Genomic DNA, 18,941 nt, shown 5'->3' on the forward strand with positions numbered 1-18,941 from the left:
GGGACCTCCGAGATTTTACGCCTTTGTCCGAGAAGGCTATAAGTGTAGATCTTATCTACCATAACATCAGGGGTGTGGATGAAAGACATCAGTAAGAAGGAGCCAAGGAGAATGAGTAGAAAGGCTTCAAAAAGTTAGGAGCCCAGAGGAGGGGACAAAGGAGGTGAAAGAGTGGGGGCAGACAACGGAGACGAAAGCAGACGACAGAACATTGTTAGAGGGTAGGAAAGGGTGTGAAAGGAGAAAATTTTGTAGAAGAAAAGTTTCGCTATCCGGATACGAATCCGGGACTTATTGATTGAGGGGCGAACACTTTAACCTCTTGGTCACGAAATCCCCTATGAGGGTTGTTAACCACAAACGATAGTTAACCACAAGGGTCGAGGTTGTTGTTTTTTTAATCTGAAAGGGAAAAGATCAAGTTATCTATCTACACCGCACAGAAACAGAGCTAAACCTAACGCCGTAGCATGAGAGTTGTAAGTGTTTTTACGTCCCCAATGATACAATTTAGATCTTTTATGAGGTAGCCTAGGCTTCTTCATTGCCTGTCAAGATCAAACTGGACTGAGAGGGATATATTATATATGCTGAAAGACCGATCGGGATACATAACGTTCCTGATGATAATCCACCAAACTCGTAAATCGAACTCGGGTTTTCTGTATTTTGTGCGACAGCGAAATGCCTTACCACTTCACCACAGACGCAGGTATCATTAGACACGGTCACCTGACCGGATAGGAAAAATAGCCGACAAGACTGTTTAATGTAATACAAAGACACGTTGTACGCCTATCAATGTCTGATGACGATCAATGTATCAACAGAGAAAAATACATGGGTATAGTCAAAATTGTCCAAGATGGCCACCTGTTGTCGAGTAGAAACATAATGTGGGCTTCTTGAACGGTGCTATTAAAAATTATTTTTGTTTGAATAACAAATTAATGGGGAAAAACCCGCAAGGGACAGAGGGAAGCGGCCCTTTATACAAAAGACTGTCTTCGACCTGTATTTCTCAAAAAGAAATTGATGAAATTAGGATTAAGATGGTATGTGGCTTCTGCTATGGGCTAACCGATAAAGACCAATTCTGTTTGAGAAGAGTTTTTGGCATTTTGAGCTTTTAAAAGCTTCATTTCCACTTTTGGATGTGTGCAGTGTGCAGCACTTATTATTTCACGCCAAGTAGTTTCTAAAATATTTCGCGTTCAAACGGCTATTATAGGACGATATATCTGCTGACGTCTGTGGTGTAGATAAAATAAATAATAATAAATAGCATTTGTATAGCGCATATCCCCGCTTAACAACAGGCTCTATGCGCTTTACACTATATTATTACCCCAGAAGACCATAGAACACTTCGAAATACTCTCAGCTTCCCTGGAAGCATACAGTGCAAGCAGCTGATTAAGCGCTCAAACACTAACATACTGATAAGATCATTCGCTGTCTATAGCCAGGTACCCATTTCCCCCCTGAGGGAAGTGAGGAAAATTCGTGTAAAGTGCCTTTCCCAAGGACACAACGTCGGGTCCCTGGCGGGATTCGAACCCACTACCTTACGGTTGCGAGTCCGAGAGCCTAACCACTAGGCCACCGACGTCAATAATCTAATAGTTAAGCTCTACACCAGTTTGTGTAGACGAAACAGAAAAATTATGCAAACGTTCTTGTCCGCCTCAATATAATAATAATAATAATAATAATAATAATAATAATAATAAATTGCTTCCATTATAAGATAAGATAAGATAAGATACATCTTTATTGTCCAGATCCTGGCACATTGGTTTGGTGTTCCACCACGAGTGCACACACGCACACACACACACACACACACACACACACACACACACACACACACACACACACACACACACACACACACACACACACACACACACACATACACATACACATACACACACACGTACACACGTGCACACACATGCACACACAAGTAGGCTTAGATTACCTGTACTCTGTACTCACAATAACTGATAGCCCAGTCTCGTCAGAAAGTAGTAGGCCTACCACGTACCATCTACCGAGGCATGCCAAAGTGACGACCAACTCTCGCCACAAGGGGACCTTTCCAACCCCCCCCCCCCCCCCCCCCCCTCCATCTTGCAAAAGCATGCGCCAATAAACATAACTTTATAATATAAACATAAAACAAACATAAACGCAGGAACGGTTCTTTCTCTGGACAAGACCGGCGCGTCCCCGGTCACTTTTTGTTGGCTCGATAGTGGACAAGAGATTAACTGCTGATCACACTCTTCAATCAGTTTCACGTAAAAATCTAAACTAATAATATAATTTGTATCAACGTTTAAAAAGATCTTTGTCGATATGAAGGGGCTCACAGAAACAAATTAATAGGGGTTCACTGATGTGTTGTCGCACAACGGAGACTCGTTCCTTCATCTTTGTTTATCACGCTGGAATATAATGTGAATTGCCCCAAAGAGAGACTCGTTCGGACAACCTTTCTTTCACAATCCCAATATACCAGAATACGGCTTTTCCGTCACGAAATAAAACATAATAGATCTATACACTTCAGTTCAACGGAGGAAAAAATACCTTTCAACTACTCTAAACGGCTGCTTTTATCGAACTCAAAGTGGTGCTTACATTATTGTTATTTTTTTTAAAATTTTACGCACAGTAAAAGCCCCGTTTACCTTGTGTCAAATGTGGCCCCTTTTCTCTAGAGTAAGCAGATAATATGTTCGTTACCCTGAGTTTTTATATTCTCACGAGTAACTTACGGTAACTATAATTTCCTACACAACGCTAAAAAAAGATTGGAGTGGGCGTTTGGCAGGTGCTCTGGAGTGGTTTGCTCTTTCTTTCCTATCAAACGTCTACTGAATTGCTATCATCTCAACTCCTTCTTTTTTTTGCGTTTGTAGCTTTCTTGTAACACCTCTAATCTTCAACACTTATATGACTTTGTTGTGTTGCAAAGGTCTCAAAACTCTTACTAAAAACTGTCCAAATTTAAAAACGAAAAACAAAATTAGACAAAAACCTTTAAGTTGATTTTGAAAGGAAAGCCGTTAATGTTGAAGATTTCGTCCCATCTTGTCTTTGTACACAATAAAACTTGATCTGACAGCTTGGTCCCACTTTGAAAATTTAAGAGACCTAGAGACTGACCGGTCCCAGAACTCAAATTCAAACTGTGCCACAGAAGCTTTTGAACACTGTGTTGTTGTTTTTTCTTCTGTTGCGATATCGGGGTGGCTGTGTATTCCTTTCAATGAGGGCCTTCTACCTCCTTTTCCACTTTATGAGTGGGCCTATGACTCCTTATGCGCGACGCGATGTGGCGTCGGGCGCAATCCTTGCCGCTCCAAAATCTATCAAGTAAGATTATTAAGAACGTATTACATACGACGTGACGTCTATATTAGCCAAACGCGACCGTCGCCTTCGATCGGTTCATGTAGCGACCGAGACCTCGTCGCACGCGGCAGACTGGGGTGTGCGCAAGAGTTAATTCTATGGATGTGTGACAGATTTAAAGCATCACCATAATTAATTGTCAAAATACATAGCCAAGGAGTGTCAGTCGACACGCCCTGCGTGTAGTGTGTAATGTTGTCGCGCAAAAGGATACACATGACACACCTCACGTCTCATCGCTAGCGACTGCCGAGTGCGACGCGACGTTGCGTCGCGCATAAGGAGACATAATATGCTAAATCTGTTCACACTGTTTTTCTCAAAAGAAGAACTTCGGCGGTTTCGAATAACACACGCACGTTGATTGTCATCTTAATAATATTATAGTCTGTACAAAATATAAAGCTGCAAGGACATAGAATAAGAACTTTTCAAATTTTCCAGTCAAACCCCGTAATACCGCCATTTTGTGGCGATAATGAAGTTTATGTAATAACGGGCTGGCATTTTCAATGGGTTATGTTGCTCCGACTGTCCAACGTCAAGGGAAATGATTTTGTTTTGTTATCTTAGTTTGAAAAGTGCCTAGTTGGCGATTTACGTATACATGTACATGTATGTATTTAAAGCGGAGTCTCTCTCTCTCTCTCTCTCTCTCTCTCTCTCTCTCTCTCTCTCTCTCTCTCTCTCTCTCTCTCTCTCTCTCTCTCTCTCTCTGTTTGTGTGTGCGTGCATGCGTGCATGCGTGCGCGTGCGTGTGCAAGTTTAAACCCAGTTGAACTTTCCCACGTAAATTCAAAGTGAACATTTACAGCAGACTGGAGGATTAGAATCTTGGAAGTGGCAACGCCATTCTAGGCTGTAGATGAAAGTGTTGTCCTTATTTTAAAGCCGGCGCCCATCAATCCTTTGGCTGCCTCAGATCGTCATAGACTTGAGCCCGAGTCCTCGAAAAATAGAAGCTTATCCAGCGGCGCCTGTCACTCTAGAGGTAATTTGGCTGATTATCTTGCAATTCCAGATATTTTCCCGACGGGACGAGGTAACATGTGAGAGAGATTACCCAGCAGTCAACACGACACCTTGTATAGTGTGTTCTTCTAGCGGCAAGTTCGCTGGCGGTATGGCGGGGCAAATTTATATTAGTTTCATAAGAACTGTACAACTCAGGCAGTTGACGGACGGTGGTGTACAGGCGCAAATACTGTGTTTGTAATTGTGTTCCTTTTCGTACATTGGCAGCACACGACAGTAAACGGGGCAAGCGATATAATATAATGAGGGCGGTAATTACGAGACTTGAGTGTACATGTATTTATTAAATTAAAATAATATCTACATGGAAATCAAACGGAAAGTGTTTTTTCGGCCTCCACAAGGTTGCAGCATTATTAGGCTATTGAATTGCATTGCATGCTTCGAAAAGCCAAAAGCCCCCACCACACCCACCCCGCATGAATTCATTGTCGATTCATGTGGCTGCCTTTGTCTCCTCCAAATTGCAATATTGTGAACATTTCAGCTACCATCTTTCAGTAGCCCCCTTTAATTTCTTTCCTTTCCCTTAAATTTTCAACACACTCTAAATAAGAAACTATAACATTTCTCTTACCACTTTTTTCACTATCAATGGGAATTGTAATAGATAAATTATGTTGACATAAAGGAAACATGCCTACCGCTATACTACATAATATATACATAGGCTATTACAATAATATAGATCTAGTAGATATGTTATTTCATATATATATTTGAATTCAGTTGTAGAATCTAGATCTAGTTTTTTGTTATATTGAAAAAACAACAACAACCCAACTCTACATAGATGTAGTAGGCCTAAAGAGTAATATTAATATGATGATTTCAGAATCCTATTCTGTAGGCCAAGGGAGCTATATTATATATACGAGTTAGAGAGTGGGTATTTAGTCTCACTCCAAAATGAAGGTTGACTTCTTTTCTGTGTGAATTTGAAACCAAAGAAGCCATGCTTGGAGAAAAAAAAATGAAAAAAAGAAGATGAAAACAAAATAGACAAAGAAAAGAAGAAAAGAAGAGAAAAGAAAGGAAAAGGGTAAGACAACCCTGTCAAGCAGACGATATTTATAGACACGAACGGAAGTTGGTATTTTGTGCGTGCGCATTCATCATCTGTGAGTAGAGAATCCATTCTAGATGAACATTGTCCACCTTTGTGACTTCTTTGACATTTACATACTCGAAAACGACCGGTTAGGAAACACATTTTATGACTTTTCCTCTTGCACAGATTTGATTTTGTGTATTGGATGCCTGACACTCAATTCCTTTCAGTTTGAGGTCAATATGTCGACCCGTTAGTGGGTGAAAACAACGAGGGGAAATCTGTGTTTTCTCTTCACAAAATTGACGAAAGGCTCTGTAAACAGACCCAACTATAATGTTGTCTCCAGACAAGATATCTTGGTTTGACCCTAATAGGGAGTTATGAAATGAAACAAATAAATCATTATGGATTTTTGTGTGTCTGTGACTAGGTTTCAACATAGCGTATTCAGAAACTTGTCAGGAATCCAATAGATCTTCTAGAGCCTCATGATGAAGGATCAGCTTTTTTTGGTCATGATGATGTAAATCTAGATTTTAGTCCTTCACTCCCAGTGCCAGTGAAGTTCTTGATCAAGGGTCAGATGTAAAGTTCTTTTAAAACCTAATATGATCTTGGTCTAGTAGGATCTGAACTTGCCTTTGACTAGGTTGGGCTTGTAGTTTTGATTCTGGATCTGGGTTCAGGTTTGGACTGGTCTTCTGTCTTGTTCTGTCTTTATACTTCGACTTCGATCTAGAATCTCATTCTAGTTGAAGATCCTGGTTTAGATGCTAATTCTCATGGGTTTGCTTCAGTTTGGACTGGCTTGGTCTCTGTAGGTTTTGTTTTAATAAGATTTGAATTAGATATCTATAGATCTAGATTAGGTCTAGAATCTAGATGGAATTTTTTGTATTTTATTACGAGTCCGAATATGAAAAAATGTTATTCGGACTCTGGTTCTTGTCCAGCATGACATCACTTCCGACTTCCTGTGACTCGTGACTCAGGCTTCCTGTCCTGCCTCACTCGTGACTCGCCTCAGGCTGGGTAGAGACCGGGATCACTTCGGGCAAAAAGGCGTTTTGTGCAGGAGCCAAGTTTTTATCTTATGATGAATTTGAGGCCAGCCTGAAAAGTTATAGCGCTTCTAATAAATGTTTATTTGTCAAGAGGTCATCAGAAGCAATTAAAGATGGCTTGTTAGCGTGTGTCGAGGTCGGATGGGCGGCCTGCACACGTGTGGCTGTGTGCGTGTCGGGGAGGGGGGGGGAGGCACTATCGGTCCGGGCGTTGAACGTCGCATACGCGTCAGTCTTTCCCCCCTCCCCCCTCCCCGGCAACTGATCATTATTACAATAATAAGCTAGTCTTGACGTAGATCTACGCAATGAATTTATTGAATTGTGCGGTGGTCAATGGAATCAAAAGTTGCCGTATGCTCAGCTCTACACACAGCAACACAACTTTTTCATGGTAAACAATGGAGATGACACCGGCTTGTGTATTTGAACGAATCGGTCTTTTTTTTTTTTACACAGCTCATAATATGCAGGTGCCAGGTGGTCTGCTAATCTTCAATTTTACCTTTTTCTACAACAAAGAAAGAGGGAAACGTGGGGGGGGGTTGGGGGCGTATCAATGAGGCGGCAGGCATCGGATCGGCAGAATTGGAAGCCCTGAACATTAGATAGATATAGAACGAAGACACTTCCTTTTTTCCGGACCCGAGTCCGAATAACATTTTTTCATATTCAGACTCGAGTCCGAATAAGAATTTTTTTTATTCGGACTCGAGTCCGAATATGAAAAAATGTTATTCGGACTCGAGTTCGAATAATGACGGCCATTTTTATTATTGTTCAAGTTAAATTTTGATATATCTGAATCATACCATGCCATTGTATAACAGCAGATTATATTTTATTTTTAGATCTATTTACGCTTTGCAAGCAAGGACTTTGGTATTCGATCCTGAATGGTCAGCATGTTTTACAATTGCAATTTTGAGTTCAAACTGGTAGTGTACAGATGATTGTAAGTATACCACTACTAATGGAACACTGTCATAATGCGGGACAGAGTTTAGCTGCTCAAAAGTAGGTGCATGAATAGTGTAGATTAGATGGAATAGTTACGTCAAGGAACTTCTCTGTCACTTTCTTGAGGAACTTCTGTTATTTGTGGCAATACTCTTGAAACTAAAAGGACAGCTTTGGGCAATTCTTCAGATCTGCATGGTTTATTCACATTTGCTACGTTTGGGTTGGAAGGTTAGGGTTAGAGGCTAGAATTAGGGTTACAGTAACCCTACCTTTAAGGTATCCAGCAAATGTGAATAAAATGGGCTGATCTGGAAGACTGCTCTGTGATTGAACTACTTGGTACTATATTTTTATCATGGCAGTGACTACGTTCTTGGCGCCGTGAATGTGGTTTGCAGGCTACATTCACGGCACCCTGAATCATCCATTATTAGCACAGAGAGGCACGAATGAAACGCTACGGTTGCTCAAACTCAAAGTGAATGTGGAAACAGCACAGGAATACGTGTGTGAAAAATAATGCAGCAATGGTCCGAATGCAACAGAAAATATCGAGGGCGAAGGCGAGCGCAGCAAAACAGCCTTGGTCGACAAGGCCTTGCTTGCTCAGCAGGCGGAACCTGACTTCTATCCACTTCCCTCGTGCAGACCCGGCAATGCTCGACAGTTTGAAAATAGAAAGTCGTCTGAAGAAACAAGGGGGAGATTGGAAGAAGGCGAAGGCGGGAAGAGTGGTGGGGGGGGGGGGGGGGGTGAAAAAAAGAAGCAAAAGAGTAGGGGGTGAAGTGAAATACGGCTCAAGTGGTTTGAAAATAGAAAGTCGTCTGAAGAAACAAGGGGGAGATTGGAAGAAGGCGAAGGCGGGAAGAGTGGTGGGGGAGGTATGAAAAAAAGAAGCAAAAGAGTAGGGGGTGAAGTGAAATAAATACGGCTCAAGTGGCTCGCTGCGCTATCTATTCCAATCCAGTAATGAAAAGACCCAAAATTCTCGGCCGATCCACGTTTTCAAAATAATAGAATAGACTTCCTGTTAGCAGATACGAAAGAAAATATAGCACTGAGAGACAATTTGTAGTTATTTCAGCGCTTTTTTTGTCCTCTTCGAAATGAAAATGAGAAGAAAGGCGCTTCCCTGACTTCAGTATATATATGTCTCATATTTTCACTTCTATATATATTAGGTACACATAGATAACTTTCAACATTTCTTTGCATTACTTGAGACAACCTACCTGGGAAGTTTGAATGAAGCTGTTGTTATACTTTTTTAGATATGACCTTTCAAAGCTGGAAAATTGTTGATTTCGTATATGACACCTTTGATATTGCATAATCACTTTTAGAAACTCCAAGCAAATATAATTGGCTCCCCCCGGGGCAGTGCCACTGACTGTAGTGTCTTTAGGCCATTCCCAAAGGGGGGACATTTCTCGTTCAAGCACAGATCTGACCATCAATGATTTATTTATAGAGGCACCAGCCATCCATGTCCAGGTGCTGTTTAAGCCTCTTTTTCCTGTATGCGGATTAATTTAAATATCTTTTTGCCAATTTATTGGTTCCGCTTCTATGTACCCCATATCTATGGTTCTCAACCTGGAAATCGCCTATTATTCGCTGTAATTGCCCCCCCCCCCTCTCATCATCTTCCCCCCCCCCCCCCCTATAGTGTCATCATTTATGTTACCGTCTATTTTTATCGATAACACGATTATGGATTAAGGGCAGTATTAATGATAATTAAGAAAAAAAACCCCTAACAACCATCGATTAAGTAATAAATATGATTATCATAATACAAATATTGATAATTAGAAGAAGAAGAGGAAGAAGAAACACGGTCATAACATCAATATAAAAAACAATAATACTCACAATAGAATTGGTTTGAGTAATGAAATAATATAAATAATAAATGGAGCAATATTATCATAAATCAAAATTTCTAAAAGGATACTACTTGGAATCCGCCGATTGTATGGGATCAGATACCTTGTATGAATATGTTAAATTAGATAATTCAATCCATACAATTTGAGGTTATATGTTCACCATTCTTTTTTTTTTTCAAGAGGAAAGCAGATGTCCATTTTCATTTTGTGTTTGGTCTTTCCATTGAGTTAAATCTATAAGACCAATCTCCTCGTGGTTAAAGGAGTGGAAATATGTCGTTCAAGCACAGTAGAATTGTAAATGGGCTGATTCATGTCACGTTCATAACTGTGCCTGATCTGCAGCAGGGAACTGCTGCTCTTTCTTTCCTAATCCTTACTATTGTCATTTTCCTTTACTTCTTTTGTATGTTTGTCACTCTCTTGTGACCTGCTATTTCCAGGGTGCCTTGATAGTCGAAGCAGACCTTGTGCTGTTGAAGCTAGAGAGGTGAGCAGAGTAAGTCTGATTCCCTGTAAGGACTTCTCTGTTGACACCCACCCCTTGGCGTTCATATGAGTATGACCTTATGCAGTTGCGAGCGCCGTAAAACCCTCTACTATAATAATAAATAAATATAATTGGAATAATATTCATTATTGTATCACCATCTGATAGATTATTTTTTAACCTTCAGTTTGATGGGCCATATGATCTGGTTTGTGTGTGCAGTTGAATGTTTTGACATTTTCCTTTGGTGGGGTAGGGGCATAAAAATAGGTCAGGGAAAAGCCCTGGGCCGGTGGTGGATTTTGGCCTGGGAGGAAAAGAGTTAAATTTCAGTTTACTATTTTCAGGGCATCGTGAACGTAGCCTCTGCGTTTTATCATGACACCACGCTTTTTAGAAAACTCTTTGACTTGTGTTGGTTTAATTTGTGGAGAATTAACACACTACAAAAATGTTTGTTCTCATTCAGTGTCTGTTTCTGGAAGACCTGAAATAGAAGTCAACAGGCCAATTTTAATAAGTCAGCTTCAAGTAATGAAGCCTGGAATAATGTAACCTGGCTTTCAGGACAGTTTTTGCAGTAAAGAAACACAAGCTTAGTCTTGGTGTGCATGCATTTTTAACAAGCTCTTTTATTGTTATTTTTGAATAGAATAAAGATTTAGCTTTTATATTTTGTTATGTGAAAGAGTTCTAAACTTTAAAGTTTTATTTTCTTTGCAGCTAACATCTGGCATGAGCTGGGTGTGTGAGTTCGCATATGGACGCTCAATCTGACGAGCCGGCGGGGGGTAGTAAACGCAGGCGCGCTGCAGGGGTCATCACATCACCACAGCAGTAAGTTTCTCCTTTCAGTTGTTTTTTGACTTGTAGTGGTTTTCGTGTTATCTATTCAGAAAAAGGCTTTTGCCCTTCTGTGCAATGCTATATGTAGTATGCAGGTTTGCTGCAGAGTTCCTGAAATGTTCCATAGAGTGTGTTGTTGGTGTTAGGTCTTAGATGGAGTGCAGTGTAGCTCCAATTTCATTTAGGTCTGTGCAATGGAACAGGTGATGATCCACTATCTCATAAAGTTGCACAAAGGAACGTAGGGGGAAGTTCTGGTTTTATTCTGTTTTCTTTTTTGTCTAAAAAAGCGGGAGGAAATGCTTTCTGAACATTCCTCATTGTGATTGACATCTTTTTAGGTTTTGAAAAGTGTAATGTAAAAATTCAAATACTGGTGTGTGTAGTTTTGTAGTGAACTTGATATTTATATCTTTTGTTGCTTTTATCTCTTTAAGATTGAGAACCAATGATGTAATTTTTGTTTTAAAAAGAAAAGCTACCAAAGCTGTTACTTTTCCATTTCCCTTTCATGCAAGACTCAAGAGTACATGATACGATACATTTATTATAACTATTGCCCATTGTGACTGATGTTTAATATTCTTCTCAAATCTCTTTATAAAGCAAAAGATATAATTAAACCTCTAATGTTTTTGCTGCAGGTCTAGTGTCTTGGGAGATTTTCCACCTGCCACAAAACCCCGTCGGGGGAGGAAGCCGAAACAGAAGAAAGAAAAGCCCACGTCACCAGATCGGCAGCTAGAAACATATCAGGGATCTTCTTCAAAGTCCCCCAAAGTTGAACTTGATCCTTCCAAGGAAGATCCAAAGTCTCCCTTGATTGTCCACCTGGTGGAGACTACCTCGAGCACAGGGAAGGGCAAAGGAAAGTCCAAGGGCAAACAAAGGTCATTGCGGCCTCGGAAATCTCAGAGTTTGCCTGTAGATTTTGACAAATCAGCCGTTTCAAGGCTCAGCCCAACTGAGGCTTTTGAAGATTCCACTGAACACTGTCCAGCTGTGTCGAGGAAGGGGAAGGGGAAAAAGAGAAAGTTATCTGGAGAGCAAGAAACGTCCATTGGTTCTACAAGTTGGTCTGGTGGGGGAGTTGAAGAGCAGGGTGAGTATTGTTCTTTCTACTCTCCTGCGCGTTGCATGTACATGAAAATGTCCAGCCTTTAGTTTTAGTAAGAGTTTTACTACACTTGCAACATTTAGATCCTATAAATGCTCAAGAGGAGGGTGTTCCAAGAGAGTAACATACACAAAGAAAAGGAGGAGGAGAGATGGAGACGATAGATGTTTAATAGGAAAGAAGGAGTAAACCACACCAAAGCTGATCAGCTTTAGCATCACACATTCTCCTCCAAGTCATTTGTTTTTTTTTTCTTCAAAATGCCATATGTGTATCTCTCTTGCCCTTTTTAACTTCCAGTGGAGCACAGGCCATCAACAACATTACTCCTGCGAAGCCTGTCCCGAGCATCCTTCTCCATCTGTTTCCATGATGTCCCCGCCCTTTCAATTTCCGCTTGTACCGCTCGCCTCCATGTCATCTTTGGTCTTCCCTTCTTACGCTTTCTTTGTGGGTTCCACGTAAAAGCCTGCCTGATGATGCTTGTCGGGGGTCTCCTCAGGGTGTGTCCAATCCATTTCCATTTCTTCACCTGAATATCTTCCTTTACTGGCCTTTAGCTTGTTCTCTCCCACAGTTGAGCATTAGTGATTCGATCGTACCAGTTGATCCCCACTATCCTTCGTAGGCATCCATTTACGCTCTGCAGTTTCTTTGCTGCTGGTGCTGTGAGTCTCCATGTCTCTGAACCATACAGTGGAACAGTCTGTTTGTTTTGAAGATCCTCAGCTTGGTGTTCAATCCCAGTTCCTTAGACATCCATTCCTGAGAATGATGAATGCTACTCTTGCCTTTTGGATTCTGACCTTGATGTCTTCGTCTGTTCCCCCTGCCTTGTTGATGACACTTCCCAGGTAGGTGAAGGATTCAACATCCGCCAATGGTGTCCCTTGCAGTGTGATAGGAACGTCGGCTGCATTCATTCGTAAAACTTTCCTTTTATCCGTGTGAATATGGAGTCCAACACCACGGGAGAAGGTCCTGAGGCGATCCGTTTTCTGTTGCATCTGGGCTCGACTGTGGGAAAGAAGTGCCAAGTCATCAGCAAAGTCCAAGTCTTCCAGCTGACTGGAAAGGGTCTACTGTATGCCACCGCGTTGTCCCGATGTTGTCTGTCTCATTATCCAATCCACTGCTAATAAAAAGAGAAAAGGTGATAGCAGGCATCCCTGTCTCACTCCTGTATTCACTTCAAACGAGTCTGTCCGCTGCCCTCCAAGTAAGACACTGCAATTCATTCCCTCATACATCTTCTTGATCAATCTCACGAACTTGTCAGGTATTCCGTAGTGGCGCATGAGCTTCCATATTGAGTCCCTATCTAGGCTGTCAAAAGCTTTCTCGTAGTCAACAAAGTTAACGTACAGGGAAGAGTTCCACTCAGTGGACTGCTCCACTATTATCCTCAAAGTTGCAATCTGATCTGTACATGATCTCTTTTTATGAAGTCCTGCCTGCTCCTCTCTTAGTTTTGCATCCACGGCTTCCTTCAGTCTTTCTAGTATGGTACGACTTAAAATCTTCCCAGGAATGGACAGGAGCATGATTCCTCTGTAGTTTTTACACTCATGCAGGTCTCCTTTCTTGGGTAGTTTCACGAGCAATCCCACTCTCCAATCCTGTGGAAATTCTTCGCTGTCCCATATCTTGCCTATAATTCTATGAAGAGTCCCTGCCTTGAGAACTTCTGGGGGAATTCCATCTGGGCCGGCTGCCTTGCCTGCTTTCTGGTGTCTTATTGCCTCCTTGATCTCCTCTAAACTAGGCTTTTCTTCACTCACCCCCAGATCAATCTCGGCTGGTGGAATGTCAAACTGTTTTTCTGGCCTTGGTCTGTTCAGTAGCTCTTTGAAATGCTCTTTCCAGCGTTCTTTCTGTTCGTCTGGATTTGTGAGAAGCTTTCCCTCTTTATCCTTCACTGGCACATCTGCGTTCTTGTATCTGCCTGCAAGTTTCTTTGTGGTTTCATACAGTCCTCTCATGTTTCCTGCCCCTGCTGCTTCCTCTGCCTCGCGCGCTAGGTCATCTACATAGTTTCTTTTGTCTTTCCGTAGGCTGACTTTTACCTCCTTCATTGCTTTGGTCTATTCTTTTTGGGCCTTTGCTTTGGCTGCTCTTGTCTTGCTCCTGTTTACCTGATCCTTTTTCTTTTTCCTGTCTTCTATCTTTCTCAGAGTGGTGGCCGATATCCAAGGCTTGTGCTCACGTTTCCGTTTCCCCAGTACCTCTTGACACACAGTGGTCCAGCCTTCTTTTATTGCCTCCCATGTTTCTTCCACGCTGCTATCCTCGCCTAGTGTTTCCAACACTTGGAACCTGTTCTTAACTGCTACATTAAACTCCTTTCTTGACGATGGCTCTCTCAGAAATTCCACGTTGTACCGGTACCTATGATTATTGACAATTCCCTGTCTTCGCTTTAGTTTTAGTCGGATGGTTGAAATGAGCAAATGATGGTCCGAAGCTACGTCTGCACCCCTGTAAACTCTAACATCCCTCATTGATCTCCTGAATTTCTTGTTGACACATATGTGGTCAATCTGGTTTTCAGTTTGTTGGTCTGGCGACACCCATGTTGATTTGTGTATCTGTTTATGTGGGAAAACAGTCCCTCCTATCATGAGCCCATTCGTTGCACATATTTCTGCAAAGAGTTCTCCATTCTCGTTTCTGACTCCAAGTCCTTGTTTCCCCATGATTTCCTCAAAGCCTACATTGTCACTGCCTACCTTAGCGTTGAAGTCTCCCATTAAAATCAAGATGTCCTTCCTTCTAACCTGGTCAATAGTATTTTGTGGCATTTTGTAGAAAGTCTCTTTCACATGCTGGTCCTTATCAATGGTGGGGGCATATCCGTGGATAACATGAAGGTTGATGTCTTTCTTCTGTGAACGGAATTCAGCTGATATTAGTCACGGGCCCTCTGCTTTCCATCCTATCAAAGCCCGCTTGGCGTGTGTTGATAACAGAATACCTACTCCTTCTGTATGCAGCGGGTTTTCCTCCAGATGTCCAGAGTAGAGAACTGTTTCCCCTGAAGCAAGTTGGCACTCCCCTGCATTCGTCCATCTCGTCTCACAGAGACCCAATATGTCCAGTTGGTAGCCCTCCATCTCTCTTGCAACCTGCAGTGCCTTCCCTGCCTCGTACATTGTACGAACATTCCAGGTGCCAAGTCTGGTGGTTTTTCTGGTCGACAGGAGGTTTCTCGGCTTGGTGACTTCCTTCCGGCTTTCACCACGCTGCGTCATTCTACACTCCATATTCTCTCCTCTCCATATGTGTATAGTCGGGCGTTAAAACTTCAGCATGCACAATACATGCTGTTTCTATTAGTCACATTGTTGTCTTGTCCTTCTGTCATGGAAATTGGTTCACATGTGTTTGTTATATGAAATGTCATTTCTGAAATGACAGTTTGTTGTGTAATGGGGAGCCTCCAATGTGGCTTTAACTCACTCACTACTGCAGATTTTTTGGCAGATTGGCCCTGCCACCGCAGTTTCGGGTGTTTTTTGAAAAAATCAGTGTGACAAATGTATTCAAGATACACACTTGCTGTTTGCTGTGTTGAAAGTACACAAAATGAAATGTGTTTAAAAACAAACAGAATGTGTTTATCTTTTGTACTTTTTTTTTTTTTTAAACAAATTTTAAAATTTGACACATTTTTTAATGGTAAAATATGTTTTCCGGAGAAGCTAGTTGAATCAGAAACTTATTTCCCATGAGCATAGATGCCCCAGAACAGCACAAAAAGATACCAGAATTTTCTAACTGTTCAAAGATATTTACTCTTGTTTTTAGACAGTTGAGGGTAGGTCAGCTGATAAATTCATAAAATTTCAACCTGTGGGCCGAGCGAAACGAAACTTATATCAAATTAAAGAGAAATGACTTTAGAGTACTCCCGTGGGGATCCCTTAGGTGGAAAAAAAATTTTGAAGTTGGGATCGCCACTGTGGCGAGAATAGTCGTGAAACGTGAATTGAAATAGATTGCCACAGTGGCAAGAATAGTTGGGAGTGAGTTAAATAATTGCTTTATGTCAAATGATTTATAGGTTTAACTCTCCTTTGTGTTGAAAGGTTATTTGAGAAGTGTGTCTAACTTTGTGGGTAGCTGTATGAGAAAGAATTCTTAGCATCTTTGGTTTTTGTTGTCTTGTGTGGTATTTAGAAAAAAGTCATTGATCTGGGTGGTTAATAGATGTTCTGGTGTGGTATGCTCTTTCTGTCCTACCAAACATCTACTTCCTTTAAATCTCTCCTTCACTTTTTCAAAATAACTTTCTTGTAACACCTCTAGATCTATTCTCTGGCACTTGTTTGACCTATTTGTGTTGCAAGTGCCCTGAAACTCATACGAAAACAAAGTCATTGATTAATTTCTTTTTTGTTGGATAGGGGTGATCCATTTGGTATTCCATACCTTTTGAGAATGTTTGTTCAGGGACATTGTTTGTATGCTTTGCCTCAGGTCTGCCCCTTCTCACAGATATTGATTGCGATTGTCATTGGTAGTGATATGAGACACAAGTGTCCTCATTGTCTCCGTAGTGCTTGATGGGGTCCTCACAAAATATGAATTCTTGAAAACTTCCATGCAAACATATATGTAATAAAAATAGGGTAAACGTTGAAGGTGAGGGACTGGCAACTGGTTGTGTAGCTGTTACTGTGTTAGAAAAAGGCCCTTTGCTGTTTCTAGCAAGAGACCCAAGTACGATTCCCGAGTGGGGAGAAAATTTTCATCCAGCATCTTTGGTTTTTCTTTTTCTGCTGGGATATTGTATCCCTCTCAGCTCAGGTTGGCCCTGGCAGTTGGGGTCACAAACTCGGTTTCTAAATGATCTAAATTGTTTTAATGGGGGCATAAAAACACCCAACATTTATTGAATGAAAGCGAGGGCCTTGTCAGTGTAAGCATGTCATGTTTCCTGTTGTCTACAGTTGCAGCCTTAATCAGTGCTTGTCAACATTTTTATAGCCAGTGTCCACTTTTGCTACCTATAAAAGACTAAAATTTTCGTACTGTCCACCCGTGTGTATTTTCAAACCAGGTGTTCAGGTATTAGATAATACCTGTCTCTACCCAGGGATCCCCACTGGGCACCAAATTTACCAAAACCACTGGTGGGAGATATCACCCAGGTTGGCAAGCACCGGCCTATATGTTAAATATTGTATTTGACAGGGAAGACAGAATGTCTATTGTATTGAATGTGTCACTTCAGCTTGAAGATAATATGATATTGAATAAGAGGGGAGTCATTACTTGTTGTTTCTGTCTGTCTCATTTGTAGTTTATATCCCTTGCACTTACTAACTGTTAAAGCGTCAATGTGTTTGTCCTCTGATTCTGTCAAGACAAATTGGCACTGCAATTAGACTTTCATATGTCCTTTGTTTTTCCAGGAAAAGGAGGTGGAAAAAGGAAAAGGAAGAGTTCAGAGGCCTCTAAGAAATTGAAAAAAGACAAGCAGGCGAAAGCTTCATCTGCTCTTGACTTTGACACACTTGACTTGTACAGTGATCTTGAAGACTTTGTGGAAGAATTTGAGGATCTTTTGTCCACGAAACCACCCACGCCTAAGAAACGTTGTCTCCGCTCATCATCTAACGAGGAGAAAGAGACCAGTCCAGTCAACAGTGCTGGCCCTTCTTCTAATAAAGTCTCTCCGACTTCAACGAAAAAGTCATCAGAGGGTGGTTCTGGCAAAAAGACAACAAGCAAATCAGGGAAATCCAGTAGCAAGAAAAAGACGAAGGGAGAAAAATCATCTTTGAAAGGAAGCACAACTTCCAGAAAAACGGGATCTTGTGCTAGCAGCAGGTAAGAGGCATTTGATGCATGATATTTTTTTTCTGTTGCTCTGGTTTGTAGGCTTATACAGTCGAATATGCACAAGGGACTGCCTATTCAGGGCAATCACCTTTTCAAACGACCTTTTTCCATTTCTCGCTCTTTCATCTTCTTTTCTATATACAGTAGTCTCCACCTAAGATCCCACTGCTTATGATCTCGGTTCGCTTAAGATCCCGCTGCTTTAATAAAACAATTTTTACTATACAAAAGTCACCCTTGAGATCTCGCTCTGATTCACTCTGAAGGTCTACATTCGGCTAAGATCCCGCATTTCAGATCATAATTTACGATACAAAAACCCTGGCAGACACAGCCAATCAACCGAGAGGGAAAAGTTGAGATCAATGAACTGCCTGTCGTGTCAGAGATCAGCCACTCTCATGAATGTGATCATATAAGCATTGTAAAACTCAGTAAAACAGTACAACAATGTTTGCCCCAGACGTGTGAACTGACCGACGCGTTTGTTTTCCCCAAACATCGCACTTGCATCTGAGCTCTCAATCAAATTTACCTCATCTCGCTCTAGGCGAGATCATAACGAATTGTGAACTCTTCCCTGACCACTGCAGCAGTTTTCTCTGTGAGACAGACTGAATTTTAATTGGTGTGGTCACAACGTAATGGTGCGTAACGGCAAAGGCGGGGGAACTCGGTCAGAGATCGAAAGATATGTATTTTTGACAGGTAAAGGAGAGAGGCAACAGGATAAGCATAGATCTTGAGACTTACGATTGAATAATAAGTCTAAATGGCACGCCACATGCCACTTATGCACTATGATAGGTCATCAAGGTTAACCAGTCTTTGCTCGCCATTATAAACCTACCCAGGGGTCAAGTCAGTTTATTTTGGAGTGGAGGGAGAACATTTTACCGATTGTGAGCCTTAACAAGGGACCGTAGATTCTTCCCTGGGTTCGTCTGCTAAGATCCTGGTTCGCCTAAGATCACGCATTTCCTTGCTCCCGAGCACCGGGATCTTAGGCGGAGACTACTGTATTATAATGACTCTTTCCAAGACATCCACCTGTCTGGGAACAACGACTTTTCTCCTTGACAGTGGGTAGCTGTCTTGGTCAATTTCGGCAGTATTTTCAAACCTGTTCTCTCAGAAATAGACCTTTCATTGTCAAGGAGAAAAGCAGTTACCCTAGACAGTTGGCTGTCTTGGACTTTAACGATAA

At 41.5% G+C, this 18,941-nt stretch overlaps 1 protein-coding gene across 1 annotated transcript in view; it reads left to right on the forward strand.

The window, feature by feature from the left end:
• Nucleotides 1–5,716: 5,716 nt before the first annotated feature.
• The window catches only part of LOC101846782 (E3 ubiquitin-protein ligase TRIP12), a gene marked incomplete in the record, with an annotated part of 59,416 nt that continues 46,191 nt past the window's right edge, over nt 5,717–18,941 (forward strand). Inside the window, 4 exon segments of the mRNA XM_013089854.2 lie at nt 5,717–5,874; nt 10,648–10,761; nt 11,415–11,872; nt 17,305–17,722. Coding sequence (XP_012945308.1) covers nt 10,685–10,761; nt 11,415–11,872; nt 17,305–17,722 — 953 coding nt within the window.

This window comes from Aplysia californica, unplaced genomic scaffold (genome assembly GCF_000002075.1).
Source record: "Aplysia californica isolate F4 #8 unplaced genomic scaffold, AplCal3.0 scaffold01065, whole genome shotgun sequence".
Classification (NCBI taxonomy): domain Eukaryota; kingdom Metazoa; phylum Mollusca; class Gastropoda; order Aplysiida; family Aplysiidae; genus Aplysia; species Aplysia californica.